This window comes from Rhincodon typus, chromosome 12 (genome assembly GCF_021869965.1).
Source record: "Rhincodon typus isolate 14 chromosome 12, sRhiTyp1.1, whole genome shotgun sequence".
NCBI lineage: Eukaryota > Metazoa > Chordata > Chondrichthyes > Orectolobiformes > Rhincodontidae > Rhincodon > Rhincodon typus.
In genome coordinates this window covers 59,234,551-59,255,812 of record NC_063343.1, presented here as the reverse complement: position 1 = coordinate 59,255,812, position 21,262 = coordinate 59,234,551, and the positions used below count along the sequence as shown (strand labels likewise).

The 21,262-nt window shown below is 37.2% G+C and overlaps 1 protein-coding gene across 2 annotated transcripts in view; it reads right to left on the bottom strand.

Moving 5' to 3' along the window:
- rbm27 (RNA binding motif protein 27) overlaps positions 1–21,262 on the bottom strand; it is a 143,201-nt gene that overhangs the window by 18,291 nt on the left and 103,648 nt on the right. The window contains exon 21 of one of the 2 annotated variants that reach the window (XM_048603414.1): positions 18,167–18,509. The exons of the other annotated variant lie outside the window; for it this stretch is intronic. Coding sequence (XP_048459371.1) covers positions 18,477–18,509 — 33 coding nt within the window. The 3' untranslated portion in view covers positions 18,167–18,476. Of the gene's footprint in view, positions 1–18,166; positions 18,510–21,262 lie in introns of those variants that run through there. 2 annotated transcript variants of the gene reach the window in all.

The following is a 21,262-nucleotide window of genomic DNA, read 5'->3' as shown; positions in this document are numbered from 1 at the left end:
GTAAAAAGTTGAATTAATCCATACTTTTAAAACTATTTACATAGTAATACCTGTTTAATGAAATATATCTAGTATTTACCCCAAAGGCCAAATACAGGAACATCCAAACATTTGGTAGATTTAAACTGCAAATATATCCTGGAATCTTGGAGGCTAGTTGCAGAATTTAAATAATAACATAAACCTCAAATTGTCGCTGCTACAAGACCCATGTTATTCTGGTTTAAAGATTTGACTTCTATAAGCCCTTCCTAAAGAAGTCTCTCAAAATGCCAATTGAACAAACTAGCAAATTGTTAAGTACAAAAAACCTAGGGTGGCTTGAGCTTTGACAGCTGATGGGAACTGGGTGGTGAAGAAATGATAGGAAAGAGTGTTACCCAAGATACTACTAATCTGTTTGTATCATAAGCTCTCAGACTCCTGACCTTTGGTTAGAAAACCCATCTCAGCAGGGGCAGTAGATTCAGGCATTACGATTGCATTAATACAATTGGTTAGATCAAGGTGATGGCAGAATCAGCCAGAGTTTCTTCTGCCTATTGTGTATACCAACGTGTATGCACAGCTGTTAGGCTGTTATATTTTCTGAATAATCTGCTGTCATTTTGCTAAGTTCTGATTAAAAGGTTAGGATCTTAAGCATTAACCTTTTTTTCCTCCACTGATACTGCCTGACACGCTGAGTAGCTTCTGACATTCATTGCTCACGGTCACATTTTAACGATCAACACTTGGGACAGTATAAGAACTGATCCTGCTCATAGGACAGACCCAGGGAAGACAGAAGAGGGAAAATGATTTGCAAAACAAAACACTCATAAGAAAATCACTATTTTGTAATTGAAAAGGAAATAAATGAAGGAAATATTTGGGGTCTAAGGGTAATCATGGGTTCAGAGATTGTCAAAAAATTGTCAGAAGAGTAAAGTTGCATTGTATGCATGCTGTATTAATACAATTATGCCGTGTCAATTCAGACATTATTGCCCAGTGCCAGGGTTTATTAAGAAATTGAGAATTCGAATCAGTGCATGCTTCAAAGTTAGAATTTGGACAAGTAATTTTGATAAAGAATTGAATAATTTTATTTATATCCCTTTAAAGCTGTGTGTATTTGGGAAAGAATATAGAATTCTTCTTGAACAAAACAACTTAGGTATTTCTCCTGTGTCATCATGTACAAATTTTTGAAGTCAGCATTTTGGATTCAACGTACAAACTCTGGCAGAAGATCCAAACATCACCACACAAGATGGAGCTTCGCTAAAAAGGCATTTTCTTCTGTCAGCTTAGCAACTCACACTGTTTCTGCATCCTCTGCTCAGTTTCCATTTGTTGCTTTATTTCTCAATGTATATAATATAAAAAGAAACTAAGAAAATTATGTCTAATCTTTCAGAGACTTTAATGGAATGCAAAAAGTATAGTGGAAGCATTCAGGCACGAACAATTGGCTGTTTCAGGTCTAAAGCTTTCTTGCCTTAAAAAAGCCACTCTAAATAAAGTGTGTACAATCATGACTAGGAGAAGAGGTCTGGTGTTAATTTTGAAATAGAGTGCACTTGCTTCGTTTACATGGATTTTGTTTTGTAAATAGTATTTTCTTAAATTGTTAGTCATATTGCTCAAAATGATGCAAGCAGCATCATAGATTTTTTTTAAACCACATCCTCAAGGCAAACACACACTATACTGCAGTCTCTTACATTAAAATACACATTACATATGTATTCAACAATACTGGTTACAGTTAAGGACAGTAAAGCGTTTTGAATTTTTAAAAAATAATTAGAATTGAAAAGCTACAGCAAAACTAAATGCATTCTAGATGATAAAGATGTGTATCAATTAAGTTAAATCCTGACTTAAATTGCAATGCACATGGAAGGAGGAGAGCACTGCATTCTTGCAAGTTCCACTGCTTAATTTATCAAGTCACCAAAGTACCAAATAGTAAGCTGGACTAGGATAAACATTTTGAAAGGAGATCCTTTAGTAAACAGCAAGAGTTTTGGGTTCACTTATTAATTGAAAAGACCAGGATTATTGTAATTTTTCATCACCACTGAACAAAAGTCCCATTTCTATATTATATTTTCTTAAACTGTAAGAAATAGGAGTGCTTGGACAATCTCAGTACAATGAAGCTCTACTGAACTGACCAGATGAGGGTTCCAGTCTAAGATTGCAACTTAACTATCCTCAACACTCATGCAAGATTTTACTGGTCTCCCATTAATCAACATCTGAAACACATGCCTTTCGCATTCTGGTCTAAACGTTGACCACTAAAAACATAAGTTCCTTGGGGATTATAATCATGCTAACTATCCACAAATTTAGACTACTAAACTATTAACGACTATTATGGTGATAACAGGAATAAAATACAAGTAATAGCAAATGCTTTGGGCTGGCATCCTTATTTGGAATATGGTGTATAAAATGCTTCCTAAACCATGAAGAGATTATTTAGTCATTATCAAATTACTACCTGTGGAAGGAAGTTTGCTGTGTGCAAATTTGCCGCTACATTTCCTACATTACGACCGTTGCTACGCTTAGAAGCGCCAAATTGGCTACATAACATGTTGGGATGTCCTGAGATGGTTAACGATGATAAAATGTAGGACTATAACCATTGTGAGATTGGCAAATCTGTGCAGCGCCAATCTTCAAAAGCACTGATACTGGACAATATTATTGAAGGCAACGTGTCTTCAAAACTTCTAACTGCAGCGGAACTGCCGTTATTTGTCCAGTCATCTGTAAGGTTGCATGACATTTGGCTGATTGGTAACAGTTCTGTCCACAACCAACGGGTTTAAACCTCTCTGTCCAAATAACACTTAAAAGTAAGTCAGATGGAGAAGACAATAAAGGAGTACTCCTTCAAACAATTAAGTCACCAGGATACCAAAAGCTGTAGTTACATGAAGTGTGCCATTTAGCAGGAATGAATATTGGAAAATCACTGTTGTGGATATCTCTTCAGATTTAAATTGAAGTCACTACATTTATTCTTTTTCCAAAAATTATTTTTGCTGCAAGAGCTCACAGGAAAATTCTTCTGTTGAATTTTAATAGGTGACGACTCAGGGAAAGCAATGTTAGACCCACTGAATAGGGAATAATGCGTTCTTGTGAAGTGACAAAGTTAAAGAGTACTACTACTCATTCTTCATTCGTGTTCAGTTCCTTCAAAAGGGCCCATTGACACTTCGGTAAATTTTTACATGTTAATAAGACAAGTTTTATAACTCCAGTGTTAAATTCTACTATGACAGTCGCTACTGCTATCCATTCAGATCACTGTTAAATCAAAATTTCATGTATGTATGCATGCATTTGCGAGCATCAGAACCATGCCATTCTGAAATGAAATACAAGTGCACAAAAAAAATTTATGGACTATGCTACAATCCCCACAGAAACTAATAACTTTTAAAAATAAACTATTCCGTATAAAGTCAATGGACAGGACTTCACTTACAACTGTTATTGTAACAAAACAAAATCAACAACTAAAACATTAAAAAAAAGCAGGGTCATTTCAATAAAGCTAAGTTCCACTTTAAATAGTCAGGAAAACAAGGCAGGTAGTTATGAACATTCCCATTGCTTCCCTCACAAATGATTAATCTCAGAATCTTTTCACTCAGCTTCCATTTTGTAGGATATCTCACTTCTCATACAATTATATTGCCACTTTGGCAACTAATCGCCAAAGTTCCCAAGCACTGTTACCAAAAACAAGGCACCTTCGACAAACTCTCTCACGGCCTGATGGCACAGAATCCCAGAAATTCACTTTCACCAACTCCTTTAAATGGTTCGGTGACTCTGGTGTTACTTCAACAGCAGCAATGGGCACAATCCTTCACTTTTCTATCTTTTCCAACTGTATAACACATACAATTAAAAATGTGCACTATTTTCAGAGACTTATCTCAACACCAGGAATCAAACTGCCACTCAGAAAATTGTTCCATTTCAGAAACAGCCTATTTTGCTTTCTATTTGCACGAATCGCAGGCTTTCTGAACTAACAGCTTTAAAAAATGGGTAGACCTTGCCGACTACAAACAGCTTCTCAGTTGTTCATTCCCCACGGCAACCCAAGTCACATACGGATTTGTTGCAACCCAATTATGCCTTATCAAGAAACCAATTCACACCGTTTCAAAATAGTCCCCAGCCTACTTTGTTCTTAAAGGGACATGAAAAAAAATTTGTAGGCTTCACCCAGCACATGGCTCATCACAAGGTTTTATCAAGCAAACCTCAAGGCAATAATACTTAGAAATACTGAGTTAAACAAAGCAGTGAACTAAATTACTTATATTGAGTGGCAGATGTTATGTTTCTGCAGATAACTTCCAAGAAGACAAAAATAAAACATGAAAATGAATAACTGATGAAACAGGTCATTATTGCAGTAAAAGGGCATTTGAAAGTTACCAAAATTGACATGCATCTTTTTCTCCACTGCCAAATACAGAGAATCAATTTGTTAAGTATGAGAAATTTGATTGTCGAAATGCAGCACAATTCCTGCTGGGTACGTTTTTCTTTCTTCAGGAAATTCTCTTTCCTGAAGAGTGGTGAAAGCAGGGACCTTGAATAGCTTTAAAACAGATTTAGTTATATCCTCGATGAAGGAGAGAGTCAAGGGATATAGAGGAAATGCAGGAAAATTGAGCTGAGGTCACAATCAAATCAGTGATGGTGTTCTCAAATGGCAGAATTTGCTGAAAGGGCTGACTGTCTTACTCTTGCTCCTAATAATTCGTATGTGCAAATCAAAAACAAAAATTGCTGGGAAAAGCTTGGCAAGTCTGGCAGCGTCTGTGGAGAGAAATCAGAGTTAACATTTTGGGTCCAGTGACTCTCTCTCAGAACGGGAGGAAGAGTCACTGAACCTGAAACATTAATTTTGATTTCTCTCCACAGATGCTACCAGACCTGCTGAGCTTTTCCAGCAATTCCTGTTTTTGTATATGATTTACAGCATCTGCAGTTCTTTCAGTTTTTATTTTGTATGTTCATATGTAGGTTCAAATTTCTGTTTGATCCCAGGAGAGCCATGCTATCCAAAGGGACCTCTATTGCAAAATGAGAATTAACAATCTCACAATTTTGGGGCTAACGATGGTTTCATTAGGGGATAGGCTGAAATAAAGAGTTATGTGGAGGTATTCTAGCAGATGACCAAAAGCTTGTCAACATCTTTAACTCTGTCAAAGGTTTAAGGAACCTCTCATAGGATGAACTGAGAAGGCAATGGCCTTATGGGTATTAACTAGACTATTAATCCAGAGACCCAGATAATGTTCTGCAAATCCTGGTTCAAATTTCACCATGGTAGACAGTAGAATTGCATTCAATAAAAATCGTGGCTTAAGAGTCTAATGATGATAATGAAATCGTGGTCGATTGTCAAGAAAACCCATCTGGCTCACCAATGTCCTTTAGGGAAGGAAACTGCCACGCTTATCTGACCGACATGTGACTCCAGAGCCACAGCAATGTGACTGACTCTTAATTAGCCTCAGGGCAATTAGGGAAGGGCAAAAAAATGCTGGCCAAGCTAGCGATGTCCACATCTCATGAATAAATAATAAAAAAAATTATGGGCAGGTTTCTGGAGGGAGTTCCACAGCTTAGGGATTTGGCAACTGACTAGGACTAACTTTGATTAGAACTAGATCCACAAAAATATAGAAGGGATATCGAGTTGAAAGAGTGTAATCTAAAAACAAGGGTGAGCATTTAAATTCATGGACTTGCTTAAGAGAGAGCCAATGATAGTGAATGAGCACACCAGAAAAAAAAGTGAAGAGGAGCTGGTGAAAGTTAGGATAGGTAGCAGAGCTTTGGATGACTTCAGGTTTATGAATGATTGCACATGGGAGGTTAATCAGGAATGCATTGGCAAAGTCAAGTTTCAAGGTGCTGATGGCAGGAAGTTCATCAAGGTGGAACAGAACATAAAGTTGGAAATGGTCTTATTCAACCATGCGCAGATGTCAAGGAGAGGGATGAAGTTAGTAGATAGAGAATGGAGTTTGTGGCAGAGAAACAGTTTGGGGAGGGGGGACACGACAGGTCAAGTAGCAGGAAGTGAACCAACTGCAGGTGACAATCACAATCACAATCACATCGATAGACAAAGAATGGAACCAGGCAATGCAGTTTCACCCATCTAAGTAACGGTGGAGAACAGCTGGAAGAGGATGACATGATCATTGGCATCAAAGGCTGCCGACTGGTCAAAAAGAACGAGGAGGGACAGCTTACATTTGTCAATCACATGCGATGTAATTTATAATGCTGATAGGGGTTATTTTGGTGATGAAATCCAATTCTAGTCTTGAGAAGGAATCTAATTTGGAGGGATTCAAACATGGTGCTTTGTGAAAAATAGAGGTGTGTCTGGAAGGCAACAGCACATTCAATGGCGTAAGATGAAAGGAGAATTGCAGGTGGTAAGGTGATTTACCAAAACAGTTGGGTCAAGTGTGTTTTTTTTTTAAGCAGAAGAATGAAAGCAGCAGATCTGAAGGAGACGGGACTGTATTTCAGGAACAAGAACAGTTAACAATGTCAACTAGCATAGAAGCTAGGAGGTTGGGTGGCCACCCAATTGTTCAATTAACCACCTAAGTTGAGTAGTGCCATCAAATGTAATTTTAAATTGGTTTAACTATAAAAAAGGTACAAACAAAATTTCTCTGGTAATTGAACGAGGACAAAGGAGGAATAAAGGATTTCCTGCAATCCAAAACTGGATCACTGCCGTCCATATTTCCATGAGGTTGACCCTGGAAAATGGGTTCCATCTCTAACAAAAGCATATGTGTCCGAGTACTGTCAGCAAAGTCCTACAGATGTGACCTTACAGCACAATGAGTAAATAAACATTCATCACTGAATAAGCCTAGTCTTCTCCAGCATCAGTTAATTCCACCAGAATTGTAAAAACGAAAGGAAAAGGGATAAATCAATAATACGGCAAGTGAAATTAACATCAAGACAAAGATGGATATGCAGGCCTTGCTCTAAAAAATGCACTACTGATTTAATCATGTCACGCTCTTGCTGAGTCAGTGCTCACTTTTCGCAGCAACATACTGTTCCAAATAGAAATTCAAACATGAAATTACTGCTCAAACTACAACTTGAGTGACTTGCTCATTAATTTATTTTGCCTGATTCTATGGAAAATATGTTCATAACTATTTTATTGATTTTCTTCATTCATGAAAAAAAATTTGCATCACAGCACTTTTTTCTCATTTTATTTTCACACAGAAAATACATGAGTTTTCTTACCTACCTTTTATAGCTTAAGGATGTCCAGACTCTTTTAGTTCTCCATCATTTGCAAATGCAATTAAAAAAACATGATACAACACATGGTCTTACCAGTGCATTAAAGGGTATCAGAGGTGCTTAACTTCTTTTAAGATTTACCAAGTTTCTATAACAGCTTTAATATTTTAATTTATTCCAATGGTATGATATAATGCTCAATGGGTGATTGAAATAAAGCGAAAATCTTCCACAGTATTTAACTTTCTTCTTCACTTCATTGTAGTCATATTTGGTCTTTTTAAGTTCAAAGCCTTACTTTTAGAAAATGTCATCAGCCATTTACTTGTCAAGCCACTAAACGTCAGCATAAATTTTACCCTTCGCGGCGAAACATTTTAGTTTTCCTCAAAACTGAAAATTATTCTGAGACAAAGTATGCGTGTCACAGCTAAGCTTAAAAAAATGCTTCCTCATCTCAGTCCTAAAGAGCAGATCTTTTATTGTGACCACTTGTTCTCAACTCAGCAACAAGTGGAAACAGCTTCCTAAGTATTCACTCTGTGAAGTCATGCAAGCATTTTATAGGTTTCACTGAAATGCCCTTGCACCTTTCTGAATTCTAAGGATTACAGCCTTGTCCACAAAGATTATCAATACAAACAAATGGAGTAACAGGTTCAAAGGACTAACTGGCTCACCCCTTCTGAATTTTGTATGGTCTAAGGGCAATCTTCTCACCTTACAAATCAATCTAGTGAGGATTCACTGTAGTCCCTCTAAATCAGGATATGTTTATTAGTAAAGGAACCAAAACCATGCGTAACACTTTAGGTATGGTCTGACAAAGCCTTGTGCGAATGTAGTAAAACTTTACTGTTGTACTCCAATTTCTTTGTCATAAGAGCCAACATATCATTTGCTTTCCTATTTGCCTGCTACACCTTCTTGTTAACTTTCTGTGATTCATGTGCAAAGACACCTAAATTCCTTTGAACATCAACATTTCCCAGTCACTCTCTGTAAAATGTTGTGTTTTTGTAGCTTTTCTTCCACTACCTGACATGCTCCTGCTCACTCACCTGACCAATCTCTATCACCTTCCATCTTGGAACGGTCAAACAAGTCACTTAGCTCATGGGTAATTACAGGTGAGCAATTAATGCTAGCCTAGCCAGTGATTCCCACAACCCAGGAGAAAATAAAAAATAACTTGGTCCCTATAGCTGACAACAGAATGCAAACAACCAGGATTCAAGCACTGATTCACGGGGGTACGTTACTACTTATAATCTGTCAAGTCAGAAAGCATCCATTCATTTTAATACTATTTCCTGTTCATTACCCAATTCTCTCTCTATACCTAATAAATTACATTTAATTCTGGGGCCTTGGTTTTGTGTAATGAGTTTTTGTGTGGCACCTTATCAATTTTTTTTTTTGGAAAATCTAACCACATTACACCCACTCCTCGTGCTCCGTATGAGATATTACCTCACAGGTCTGGTGATTTGTTTTACACAATTTCCCTTTCAAAAATCTGTACTAATTCTGTCCTGTCACATCATAATTTTAAAAGTGACATGTTACCACATTCCGAATAACACATTCTAACAATTTTCCTTACTACTGAAGTCAGTCTAACTGATCTATTGTTTGTTATGGACCAGATCAAACCCCTCAAAAATATATTAAAAAGAGTGTCTCGACCCTAACTTTTTCTTACTTTAAAGTGTAAGGCATTGCAATCCAGATGCAATTTAATTGGTCAAACTATTTACCTTTAAGCAAAACATACTTTATTTTTACATTGCAGTTTAAATTCAGAAAATTAAAGAAAAAAATTGGCTGTAACTCTATTGACGTGCTTAACAAAATAATGTCTATATGAACTACTAATTAACTGTTCCAATACAGTAACATACCATAAACACACCCTTGGCAAAGGCATATTCAGTAAAATAGATTATTTCACATGTAATTCTAGCAGCAGGAAGAGAACTCCAAATTTTAGTTGTAACAGACAGCAGAATAAGAGGTTCCGCATCCAGCTTCAAGATCCCAGCAACTGCAGAAAGCTAAAACTAAAAATGCTGGTTCTGTGGGAGCTTGTGCCCACCCAATCAGACTGCTTTTATTGTTTGAACTTTCTAAAAAAAACCTGAGGCATCACAAGCTGTTTACTTTATTGGCTACGAGCAAATCGCTCAGCCCTGTCTCAACCTTTCTTCACAAATAAAAGGACAAAATACACCTCATAAAGCTATACTACGCATGTTCTGAATTTTCTCACTCTCCTTCCTTTTCTTAAAATAATGGTGTTATGTTTGTTTTTTTTCCCCAAAAAGATCCTGGTAGGTGCAGGGGAGTTTATTGGCTTTTTGTTCCATTAATTTCTCCATTACTACGACTTTACTGATAAAATAGTTTCACATTCTCAGTAGGCCCTGGGCTCCCTATTATTCCCACACAATTTATGTCTTTTACTGTAAAGACAAATACAATGCATTCAATTATTGTCTCTGCCATTTCACTGTTCTCCACTATAACTTCTAACATCTAGGCCTCAAACAGTCTCATGTTTATTTTTGCAAGTGCAACACATCACCACCACCACGACTACCACCTTAGAACTTTTACAATCTGCCTTAGCTCATTTTCCCTTCAGTTTATTCTCAGATTCAATTTACTCTCACTGTATCATTTTTGGTCACAATTTGCTGAATTCTGAAGTCTAGAAAATCCTCAGGTTAGCTACTGTTTTTATAAGCCTCTTGTCTCTAACACTATCTTCAACTTCACCATTAGTGACAGTTGGACCACATTATCAGATATTTTAAATTTCTTAATGTATTTTAGTTTGATTGTGAACTAATAATTATTTCTTGAAATGTTTACCATTGCGATCTACTGCCTTACCTTTTAATCTAGTTGGCTAATCTACCTGAGCTAAGTCATCCCTCATTCCTATGTTGCTTGTTTTGTTTAGATTTAGGGCCCTGGCTTTGAACCTAAACAAACCATTCTTAAAATTCTGATTAAAAAAGGTTCTAACCAGTCTATGCTTTCTTTTCTCATAGAACAAAAAAGTGGGCAATTCTCACCAGTAAGTGCAAAACAGAAGCAGAATGTTGTGCTTGATTTATGACTGTTGCTGTTGGAGCATTTTGTGAAAGGTTCATGGTTAACTGAACTATATAATTAAAGAAACAAAATCACTCTCTTGCAGGCACTAAACTGGAAATTCATATTTTTTGATTTGTTACTGTTTACCACTATTCTAAAAGGTCAAGAATAAATTTTTGTCTCAAATTATCTTTGAACGCAGGAGCAGATACAAAAGGATGCTCACTCGGTCCAGCTGAAGAGAGTAAAAATGTCTCCAATTGGAGAATGGAGACATTGTTTAAACCTCTCGGTGCTCGGTGCAAGAAATGGTGTTTGCTTCTGTAGGTTTCCACTCGTGTCCCTTGGAGGTTAATGCTCAATAACACACAAAATTCCAATTACTGCAATCTAGACTAATCATCTTCAGCTTCCTAAACCCAGAATGGAAATAAATTGATATTCTAAGAGTTCCACCAATACAAAAAAAAGTTCTGTTGCATAATATATTCACTCTCATGGAGAATACGAAGTTGAAAATTCATCAATACAACACAAAACCATGCTTTCAACGCTTGCCTTAAGCCATAACAAAAGACCAACTTCAAACCGGCTAATTAGCTCCCTATCAATCTTCTTTCTGATCAATAGGAAAGTGATGGTAGAGGTAATCGAAAGCTAACAAGCATCACATTCTCCACAATAAGCTGCTCACAGACACTCACTTTGGGTTCTGCCAGGGTCATTTGGTTCCTATGCCCATACAGCCTTGGGTTCAAAACTGGGTAGAAGAACTGAACTGCAAAGGCGAGGCAAGATAGTAAAATTGAAGTCAATGGAAATCTGGGAAAGTTCACCATAGCTGGAAACACAGCGAGCACAAAGCAAGATAGCTGTGGATGTTGCAGATCAGTAATCTCAGTCTTAGGATATCATCAGTGGAGTTCCTTGGGGTAGCATACAAAGTCCAACCATCTCCAGCAAAGACCTTCTCCCAGTGTAAGGTCAGAAATGAGGTTGATGGCTAATGATTGCACAACTTTGGGCACTATTCACAACTTCTCAGATACTGAAGTGGCCAGTTATTCACGTGCAACAAGAACTGGACAACATCCAGGCTTGCAATGTTAAACAGCAATAAATTTCACACCACACAAGTGCCAGGCAATGACCATCTGCACATGACATTCAATGACATTACATGCACTGAATCCCCCACTTTCAAGACATTAGTTGTTACCATTAACAAGAAACTGAAATGGTCCAGTCAAATAAATACTGTGGCTACAAATGATAGGTCAGAGGTTAGGAATTCTAAGGGAGTAATGCACTTCCTACCTCCCAGTGTCTGTCAACCAACTACAAGATACAAATCAATAACCCCTCGTGGCTGAATGCTGCCCCAACACTTGTTCAAACAAATACACTGCAGCAATCCACAAAGGCTCCTTAGACAGTACCTTTCAAACTTATGACATCTACCACCTTAAAAAGGACAAGGGCAGCAGATGCATGGGAAAAGCAATGGCCCAATGGTATTATCAACTGGACTATTAATCCAAAGACCCACCTAATGTTCTGGGGACCTGGGTTCAAATCCTGCCATGGCAGATGGTAGAATTTGAATTCAAATTCAATAAAAATCTGCAATTTAGAATCTAATGATGACCATGAATCCATTGCTGATTGTCAGGGAAAATTCCATCTGGAAAGGAAACTGCCTTCCTTACCTGGTCTGGCCTGCAAGTGACTCCAGACCCACAGCAATGTGGTTGACTCATAACTGCCCTCTGGGCAATTCAGGATGGGCAATAAATGCTGGCCTCGTCCTCATCCCGTGAATGAATAAAAAAGAAAACCACGAGTTGCAAGTCGCCTTAAAGCCACACTTCATCCTGACTGTGAATTATATTGCCATGCCTTCACTGTCACTGGATCAAAATCCTGAAACTCCATTCCTAATAGTACTGTGGGTATACCTGTACAGCAAGGAATGCAGTGGTTTACAAAGACAGCTCATTACCACCTTCTCAAGGGCAATTAGAGATGGGCAATAAACAATGGTTCAGCCTGCAATACACATATCAGAAACAAATTTTAAAAAAGCATCTTAACCTATATATTTTAATATTTGTACAAACTACCTCGCATTTCTATATTCATTTGGCCTCCCGGAACTTGAATTAGAAAAGCTCACCTTTCCACATTCAATTCATTCATATATGTAAACAAATGTGCATCTCCAATGCATCTCTTTGTGAGGCATATTATTGATAATTCCAAACGTTAAGATCAGAGGCAAAACTATCTCTTGAATCATGTTTCTTTGACTCCTGTCATATGCAGACAATTAGGTTATGTCATCAAAAACAGATGTTCTTTGTTGGTTGGTATTTAAAAACATGAAAGACTTGCATTTATACCACGTTTTTTTGCAATCAGACTGCTTAACGCCTCTTATAGTTACAAAACACAGGAGTTTTGAAGTGTATTTCATGTTGTCACACCAAGTTCCCATATACAATGTGATAACAACTACACATTCTGTTTTCAATGATTTCTGAGGAATAAGCATTGGACAGGACATTGAGGATAACTCTACTTTCCTTCTTCAAATTAGCACCATGAGACCTGTCGTCTATCTTAAAGAGCACATGGGGCCTTTATTTAATCTCTCATCCAAAATCCATCATCTTCAACATCACAACAATACCAAAAGCCTCCAACAACAATCCGAACAAGGTTAAAGTAACAGCATTTTTGGATCATCTGATTTGAAAGGGGAAAATACTATGGAACTAGATACCTTACTTTAAATTGTCATAACAGACAATACATTTCAGCGCGAACAGAATGGTGACCAGTATTAATATAAACACAAGTATCATGCTGAAGAAAAGAGAATTGTAACTACTGAAACATTACTTACCAGAAATACAACCACAACATACAGGCACCTCAAAAATGGACAACTAATACCTCCAGAAAAATATTGCAGTGACTTATAAGTTTGTAAATGAAAGTTGAAAATAGACATTAGAATGCCAGATTTGCTATCTGCAAGGGTGTACATTCATTTCTTTAAAGTCTGAAAGTAATCTCCATCACCCAAAACAATGTTCAAGTGTGCTGTGCAAGTTATATTTGAATATATTGAAGTGGAAAGCATAATGTTATTCAAATAATTTGGTTATACTGAATTCAAGGTTCCACATTGAAGCACAAACACCTTTCAAAGGACAGCAATCAAATTAACCATCTCGGAAGCATCTAATAAATTCAACATTCTTACCATAAAGATGCCTAAAATGATTTGCTTGTCACTGTGGCCATTTGTGTATCACATACATTTCCTCAGATTCCTCTACCCGATTACATCGGAGGGTGTTTCGTCCCACCCCCTCGTAATCATCATTCACATGCAGGCTAATACAAGTATGATATTTGGCCTAAATGCTCAATAAATGTTTACATTGTAAGTGTTGTGTTTCACTGGTCTTATCATTTGTTTTCATTATTGTTCCAAAATATTATTTTTACTTTCCTTTCTACTAACTGTTATGATCTAGGCTCACCATAGAATTGTGAGCCCAAATCAAAAATTACCTTTCTTAAGGAAATGTCTTGCCCACTAAGAGCCCAATATGCAAACTTCTGCATGAAATAATCAGGGTAGCAGATCCTAGCAAACAACAAACCCTCTTACTACTGTACATCACTTTATTGGAAGTTTAGAAAATAGCAGGAATTATAGGCAATTCGACTGAGCATGCCCTGCTATTGAATAAGATCATAACTGTTGTGGTCTTTTTGCAGTTTCAACTCCATTTTCCTTTCTACCCCTCCATAACCCTAGTCTCCTTTCAGACTCTCTGCAGAAGAAAGGGTACTTCAAATACTTCTTGACAGCACACTGTACCATTAAACTGATTTATTATAAGAGTTATCCAAGGAACCTTTAGGATTTTGAGTGCATTCTAATTTTGAAGACAATTCACAGGAAGTATCGAATTAAGCAAGGTCATTTAAAATATTCATTGCAGAACTGGGCAAAAACAATTGCCCTTCCCCACCACTTCATACAGTATAAAATCCATCACTTTTCTACTTCATTCTTCAGCTCTGAAGTAGTCATATTGGTCTTGAAATGTTGACTTTATTTTTCTATCTCAACAGATACTACTAGACCTGTTGAATTTCTCCACTGCTTTCGGTTTTAAAATCAGATTTCCAGCATCCATGATATTTTGCTCATTTTAGTGCTTAATTCACTGCTAGCTCACTTCCAAAAATACCAACCTTGAAGTTCTGCTTTTCTTTCCAATGGGATTTCCATTGGTTTCTTTCACCTTGTTAACCTTCATTTGCCTTCCATTTTCCTTCTGGTATTTGATAAGGTGTTTATCAAAATTCACTGTCACAGCCACATCTCTTCTTCAGTGACTTCTCCATAGGTTTTCCAAATAAAGCTCCATCTTTTATGTTTCAAATTCACCTAGGATTAGATATCCCCAAGAAATACAACACTCCTTGGACTGATGTTCACACTGTATCCTAAGTTCTACATTCAGTGCCAGGCGCCAACACACACACACACACACACACACACACACACACTCGAATTATCTCTCTATCAGCATTGACGTGCCCCATCTCAAAGTCATCCCATTTCCACTTTTATTTTATTCTTCGTCTCATCTGACATTTTAATAAGAAACATTTTGCTCTTCCTTCCAGGTGTTAAGGAACGCAAGCTCCAACAACTTATCGGTATCAAAATGCTTCCTTCACGCTGCTCCCTCTGAACCCATCCCTTCTTCTAATCCCACCTCAAAATGTATTAATGACAGCCTGGCATCAGTGTTAGAGAGTGAAAGATCAACATTCATTGAATGACTCAGTCAAAGCCCTTTAAACTCTCACTTCAATGAACTTCAGGCATGACATGATGTTGAACCCTTGTCACCTTTGCCTCCATACCTACTTCTTTTGATAGCAGTGTTCTCCACATTACACCAACCCTTCCACCTGTCTCCAATCCTCTCCTTCCACCTGGACTCCTCCCTCTTACTTGCATACAATCTTTTCATCAAGAACTGTCGGCATGACAGTGGTCACCTCAATATTTTTCTATTCCCCCAATCCACTTGCTGCTCCATTCACTCAGGTCTAATCAACTTTATTATCAAACCTGCCAATAACGGTACTGCTGTGTCATCCAGTGTACTGGTTTTTAAACATGAACAGCCCGAGTGTCCACTCAGACATTTCTTCCCATCTCACTAGACCATGACCACACCCAACCCCACCCCAGCCCACCACCGAGTATCCAAAAACCACTTGGTTCATCAACTCTGAACAGTCCACTTCTACTATCTTCCCAAAATCCACAAACCTGATTGCCTTGGCAGCCCAAACATTTTATCCTGGAAAATTAATTATTATTTCATCCAACTTCTGCACAGCTCTCACTTTCATCTGGTCCATTTATTTTCACTTCCCTTAACTTCTGTCCCCATACCCCATAGGATAGGCTGTCTATTAACATTCATTACAAACTGACCTACTCACCCAGCCACCTCAATCACAGTTCCTCAGACTCTGCTTCCTGTAAGGACTCCCTTCCATTCTCCCAGCTTCTCAGTCTCCGTCAAATCTGTTCAAATGATGCTCCTTTCCACAATGGTCTTTCTGACATATCTTCCTTTATCCTTGACCAAGGAATCACCCATACTATGGCGGACAGGGCCATCATTACTTTCCCCCCTCCACTCCCCTGCTCCTCCCAGAGGCATGGTAGGGTTCCTCACTTTCCATTCTACACCTAACACATCTGCTCCCCATTCATATTCTGAACATCATTCCCTCCATTATACCCTCACCCACTCCTCTAACCCCCTCGCACGGGCTCTTTCCATCAAACTGCAGTTACTGTAACACTTTCCTTTTTACCTTCTCCTTCTTTCCTTCCCTTCTAAGATCCCAAACACTTCTTCCAATGAAACACCAATCTGATTCATCATACTTGCTGTGCACAACATAGTCTCCTTTAAACTGGGTGATGAAAAGTAGACTGAGTGACTGCTTTGTGGACACCTCCTCTCAATCCCCAGACAGGACCATAACCTGCCGGTGACCTCCGATTTTAATGGCATCTTGCTTTCACGGTAATATTTATGTCCTGGGTGAAGTGAAACCCAATGCAAACTAAAGGAACAGACTTCTTCTTCTATCTTGGCACTTAGTTTTCTGGACTCAACATTGAATTCAATAACTTCATGCCATGAACTGTGTTCTCCATTTTGTTTTTGAGTCCACACCTCTCCCACCAGTGCCTGGTTTTCTTGGGACAAATTTCAGCCCAGTTTGCTCTTGTTATGCCAATAACACCTACTATTAACATGTCCTCTGAACCTCCCTCCTCAATAATGATAAGGGGGTCAAAGGTTACTGAAAGAAGGCAAGAGAATGGAAATGAAGAACGTACCAGTCATGATGGAATGGTACAGCAGATTTGATGGGCTCTTACTTCTTATGGTCTACAACCATTCCCTTTTTTCCTTTGGTTCTGCGACACCGATGATTCCTAAATTACTCTTTAACCTTCCCTAAGCTCCCTTCTAGTGCATCTGTTCCTCCCCATCTTTTCCGACAGCATAAAATCTATCCCTTTTCCACCTCTCTTCAGCTTTGAAGAAAAGTCCAATGGACTCAAAATGTTAATCATTTTCCTCTTCATGGATGCTGCCAGACTTGCTGAGTTTCTTCAGCACTTCCTTTTTAATTAATTGTGTAACAAAAATGCAAAAACCAATGCTATAATAAATCAACAATTTGCAATATTTGAGATTTCAAAACATATGCAATCTCTCTCTGCATCTGACAGACTAAAATAGAAATACTGAATGCTTGGGAAGTCTTACTTCCAAAGCACTTTGAAGGTCATGCTGAGAGATGATCATTATTGCATTGAATGATAATCGCTACCATCTGAAAATGCAAATCCAATATTGTGACTGCTAATCTACTGAACTGCTTCATAAGTTTCATTTGATGTTTAAGACACCATCAACTGAACTGACCAATGTGAGTTAAGTCAAAAGCAGTCTCAAGGAATGAATTCTTGTTCTGTTGACATATTCACCCTTGATAGATTTTGCCAACAAAACATTTACATGTTCAGGACAGTGCTTCAAAGGGTAATGAAAGATCTTCCAACACTCTAGCCAATCTAAGGCTATTAAATGAAAACAGAATTTATACTTTGCACGTGTTATGAAAATAAATTTCAGAACGAAAATTTTAATATTTTTGGAAAGAAAGCGAGCAGTCAAAAGTGCACAAGGGATATCCATTGTTGAACTAGAAAAAAAACATTTTGGCCCTTAGTAGCACCAGCAATCAGATTAGATCATTTACTGCTATTTTCAATAGATAAAATTGACAATGAGATGAAATGTCATCAGTGGCTTGATACTACTTACTACTAAGCTGTCTGAACAACTAAAAACTTAGTAAAGATGGCACTTTTACAGGTAGTTAATTATTCATCTTTAAATTGAAGCATTAACCCTAAAATGAATTTTCTTATTTGTGCACTTACCAAACATCTCATATCAGAAAAAAGTAGCACCTAATCTTTACCATTTTGCCATATCAGTGCCACTAGAAAAGTTTTTTGTTCAACTTTTTATTAAATGGTGTTAGCTCTAACACACATGACATCATACTAATACTTCCAAACCAGTGTCACAATATGTTTTATTTCAAGATTGTTTAATACATAATGTTCATCTGCTACATACATACATGCATGCATCACAGTATTATCTTTATCTTGTTTTCTGAAGGGAAGTGTTTTAGGTTGGGAGGGATGGGAAATATACGTTGTTTGGATTTACTGCATTCACATTTTCCCTATTTCACTTTCTTTCTGTAGTTATTGTATATAATGCATTTGGGTATGTGCCATAACACAATTGTGCAAGAAGTGTTGGGCCTTTCAATTGCTTTGTTCATCAAATGCCTGATGTATTACAGCTATAGATTCCTCATCATTGATCTCCTTCCTGTTGGTGTCCCTGGAGCTGGAATTACACATAATATTTGTTTAAACAAACCCAGATCTGATTGGAAATATCCATACCTACAGTCCTGTAATAAACCAATCTGAATGTTGCATTTAATTATCCATTTCTGATAATACCACAGCTTCTCAGTTAGAATTAAGTTTTCGTATATTTACTAGGTAATTAAGGAGAAGCTCGATCCTTTAAGCATGAGGATTTATTTCTATGAGAATGTAAAGAACTTAGTTTGTTTTTAAACAAAGATACTTATTTAAAGGCCCAGCTCCAGTTTCAAACAAGTGAATTACTAAAATTAATTTTAAAAAGCAGGAAAAGGAAGATGATATTTTTAAGAAGTGCATCCTGTCATGTGCTCTGTCTAAATTCCTGAACCCTGATGTCCCCATATGATTCAAATGCAAGAAAGGTTACAGAGCTGACCTGGCTTTCTCCCTGAACTAGGCTAGCACAGCAGTTTCACAGTGTTATATTCACTAAACTAATAGTAACACAAATTTCCAAGTGAACATATTAAGCCTCTGCACACTAACTCAGTCACCTGATTTCAGGGCTGCAGAACTTACAACTTTGTAAGTTGATAGCAACACACACAGAAGAATTTTCTCAATCAAGCTTTTTTTTTCTCTTAAATTAGCTTTTTAAAAATAGTGATACTTGATCCTGATCCCCTGGAAACGAAGTTTAACCGAAAATGAGTAACATCTGTAGCTGTATGCTGTTTTGTGAAAGTATAACAATGTCATTCTACATAGACAACTTACTAATATATTAAAATTTTTAAAAAATTAAATTTAATGGAATAGAAGACTTAATTTTCATTTTAAAAACAAGCGTCAAACGGTATTCCAATTCAACTAAGCTTGAAAGTCAAATTGATTGCCGTTCAGACAAGTGACAGCTCCAAATCAATGCCTGAAATCAGCTGTTTTAGCCTACCTAAAAATTAATCAACAGAAATTCAAAACTGGTTTAAAACTTGTTCCTGTCTCCAATGTCCTAGTTTCCCTCTAGTCTGATTTTTAACTTGATAAAAGGACGTTTTCTCAGAAGTTGTTTTGAACTGCATCAAACCAGAATCCCCAAAACATCTCTGAAAAATTATGGATTCAAACTTGACCGAAAGTCATCACTGTGATCAATGGCTCGATTCAGATTTAAATTCTTCCGTGAACCATATGCAGTGATCTGTTACGAAGTGAAATCAAGTTTAAACCTCACCAATAGCTACTTATTTATGAACCATGCACTGTGTTAATAATTAGGAGATAAACGTGATACTTCATTACAAAATAATTCCAACAACTGGTATTAAAAATTACTATTCAATTACAGATGGGCAGCAGTGACATGAACACTGCAAAAATATAACTTGGAGAATTTTTGGTGAAAATGTAAAACCCTCCCTACAGATCTGAATTAATCAAACAAACAAAAAGGTAATGCTGTACATTCTTATAAGATTTTTTGGTACAGAGGTTTCTGGGAAAAACTCCATATCTATTGGATGACACCATGTCGACCTTTCAGGAGGTACTAACACGAGAATTTGAGACACACACAAGACAGAATACTAAAGTGAAAGAGTCACACAGAATTTGAGATATCATAAATATGGCTGACATTATATTAGAGCTTTCTCCCCTGGTTCTAATGACACAGTAGGCTGAATGAGCTCTATGTTGTAAATTTTCAATGGTTCTAGAGGTGAAATGTTTTGGTCAGAGACCTGCTGAATACCCTACACCTGCTCTTGATTCATAAATGCATATTTTGTACATTGCACATTTTGAATTGCCACTGCATCCTACTAGCATTGCACCTTCGTTTCAGATTCAGTTTTTCCTTTTCAGTTGCACTATATAAACGCAAGTGTTGGGAATTTGACCAATTTAATATCTTCAATTCTACTGAATATACAATGAGTACAGATATTGCAGATTGATAATGTATGGATGGCTACACTTGATCAACAGTGTGCAAGTTATCAGAAAGCTTTGAGTTAGTTAAGTAATGTATATTTAGTTCATCTTACAAGGAATAAACTAGAGTTCTCCAAAAATGACATTCACATTCCTGAAATCAAAGCCATTTCTCAACATGCTGAATGTGAAATCCTCTCTGATTATGAATTGAAACCTTGGAAATCAGGTTAATGAAAAGTGTGAACATGTACACTGAAGTACCTTACTAGCATTGTAGGCAATAAATTTACTTGTTCTACTGTTTGCTGAAGAGTTTCATTCTTGCATAATGTGCTGAGGCATGGCGTCACGAAACATGACGTTACTTGTAAACCTGTAATAATTGATTTAATGTAGGAAAAGAACAAGCTTATAATGGAATGCATTTGAAACACAACTTGCCTTTTTGAGAGAGAATATCTGACCTCAGAGTTTCCCAAGGACAATATGAAATAGCCTTACTATTTTATAAATTGATAATTTAATATTTATAGACATTTTAAAAGAAAAACTAGAAATAAGTGCATTGATTTAACACTCTATTACAGTTGAAACCTCACAAGTAAGAACAGATACTCATTATTAACTGGTCTGAGAGATTTCAAACAGGAGAGTAACAGAATTACTTCAATTAGGTGTAATGCCTGAAGGTAAAGGTGGGGTGCTGCAAATCAAGGCAGGTTCAGGCACCCAAACATTATTAAAATGACTACTATTGAAAACTACAGAGTTGTTGGCTTGGTCACGGCTAAGCTAGGCAGAAGGCCCCCTCATGGCCAATGACCTATT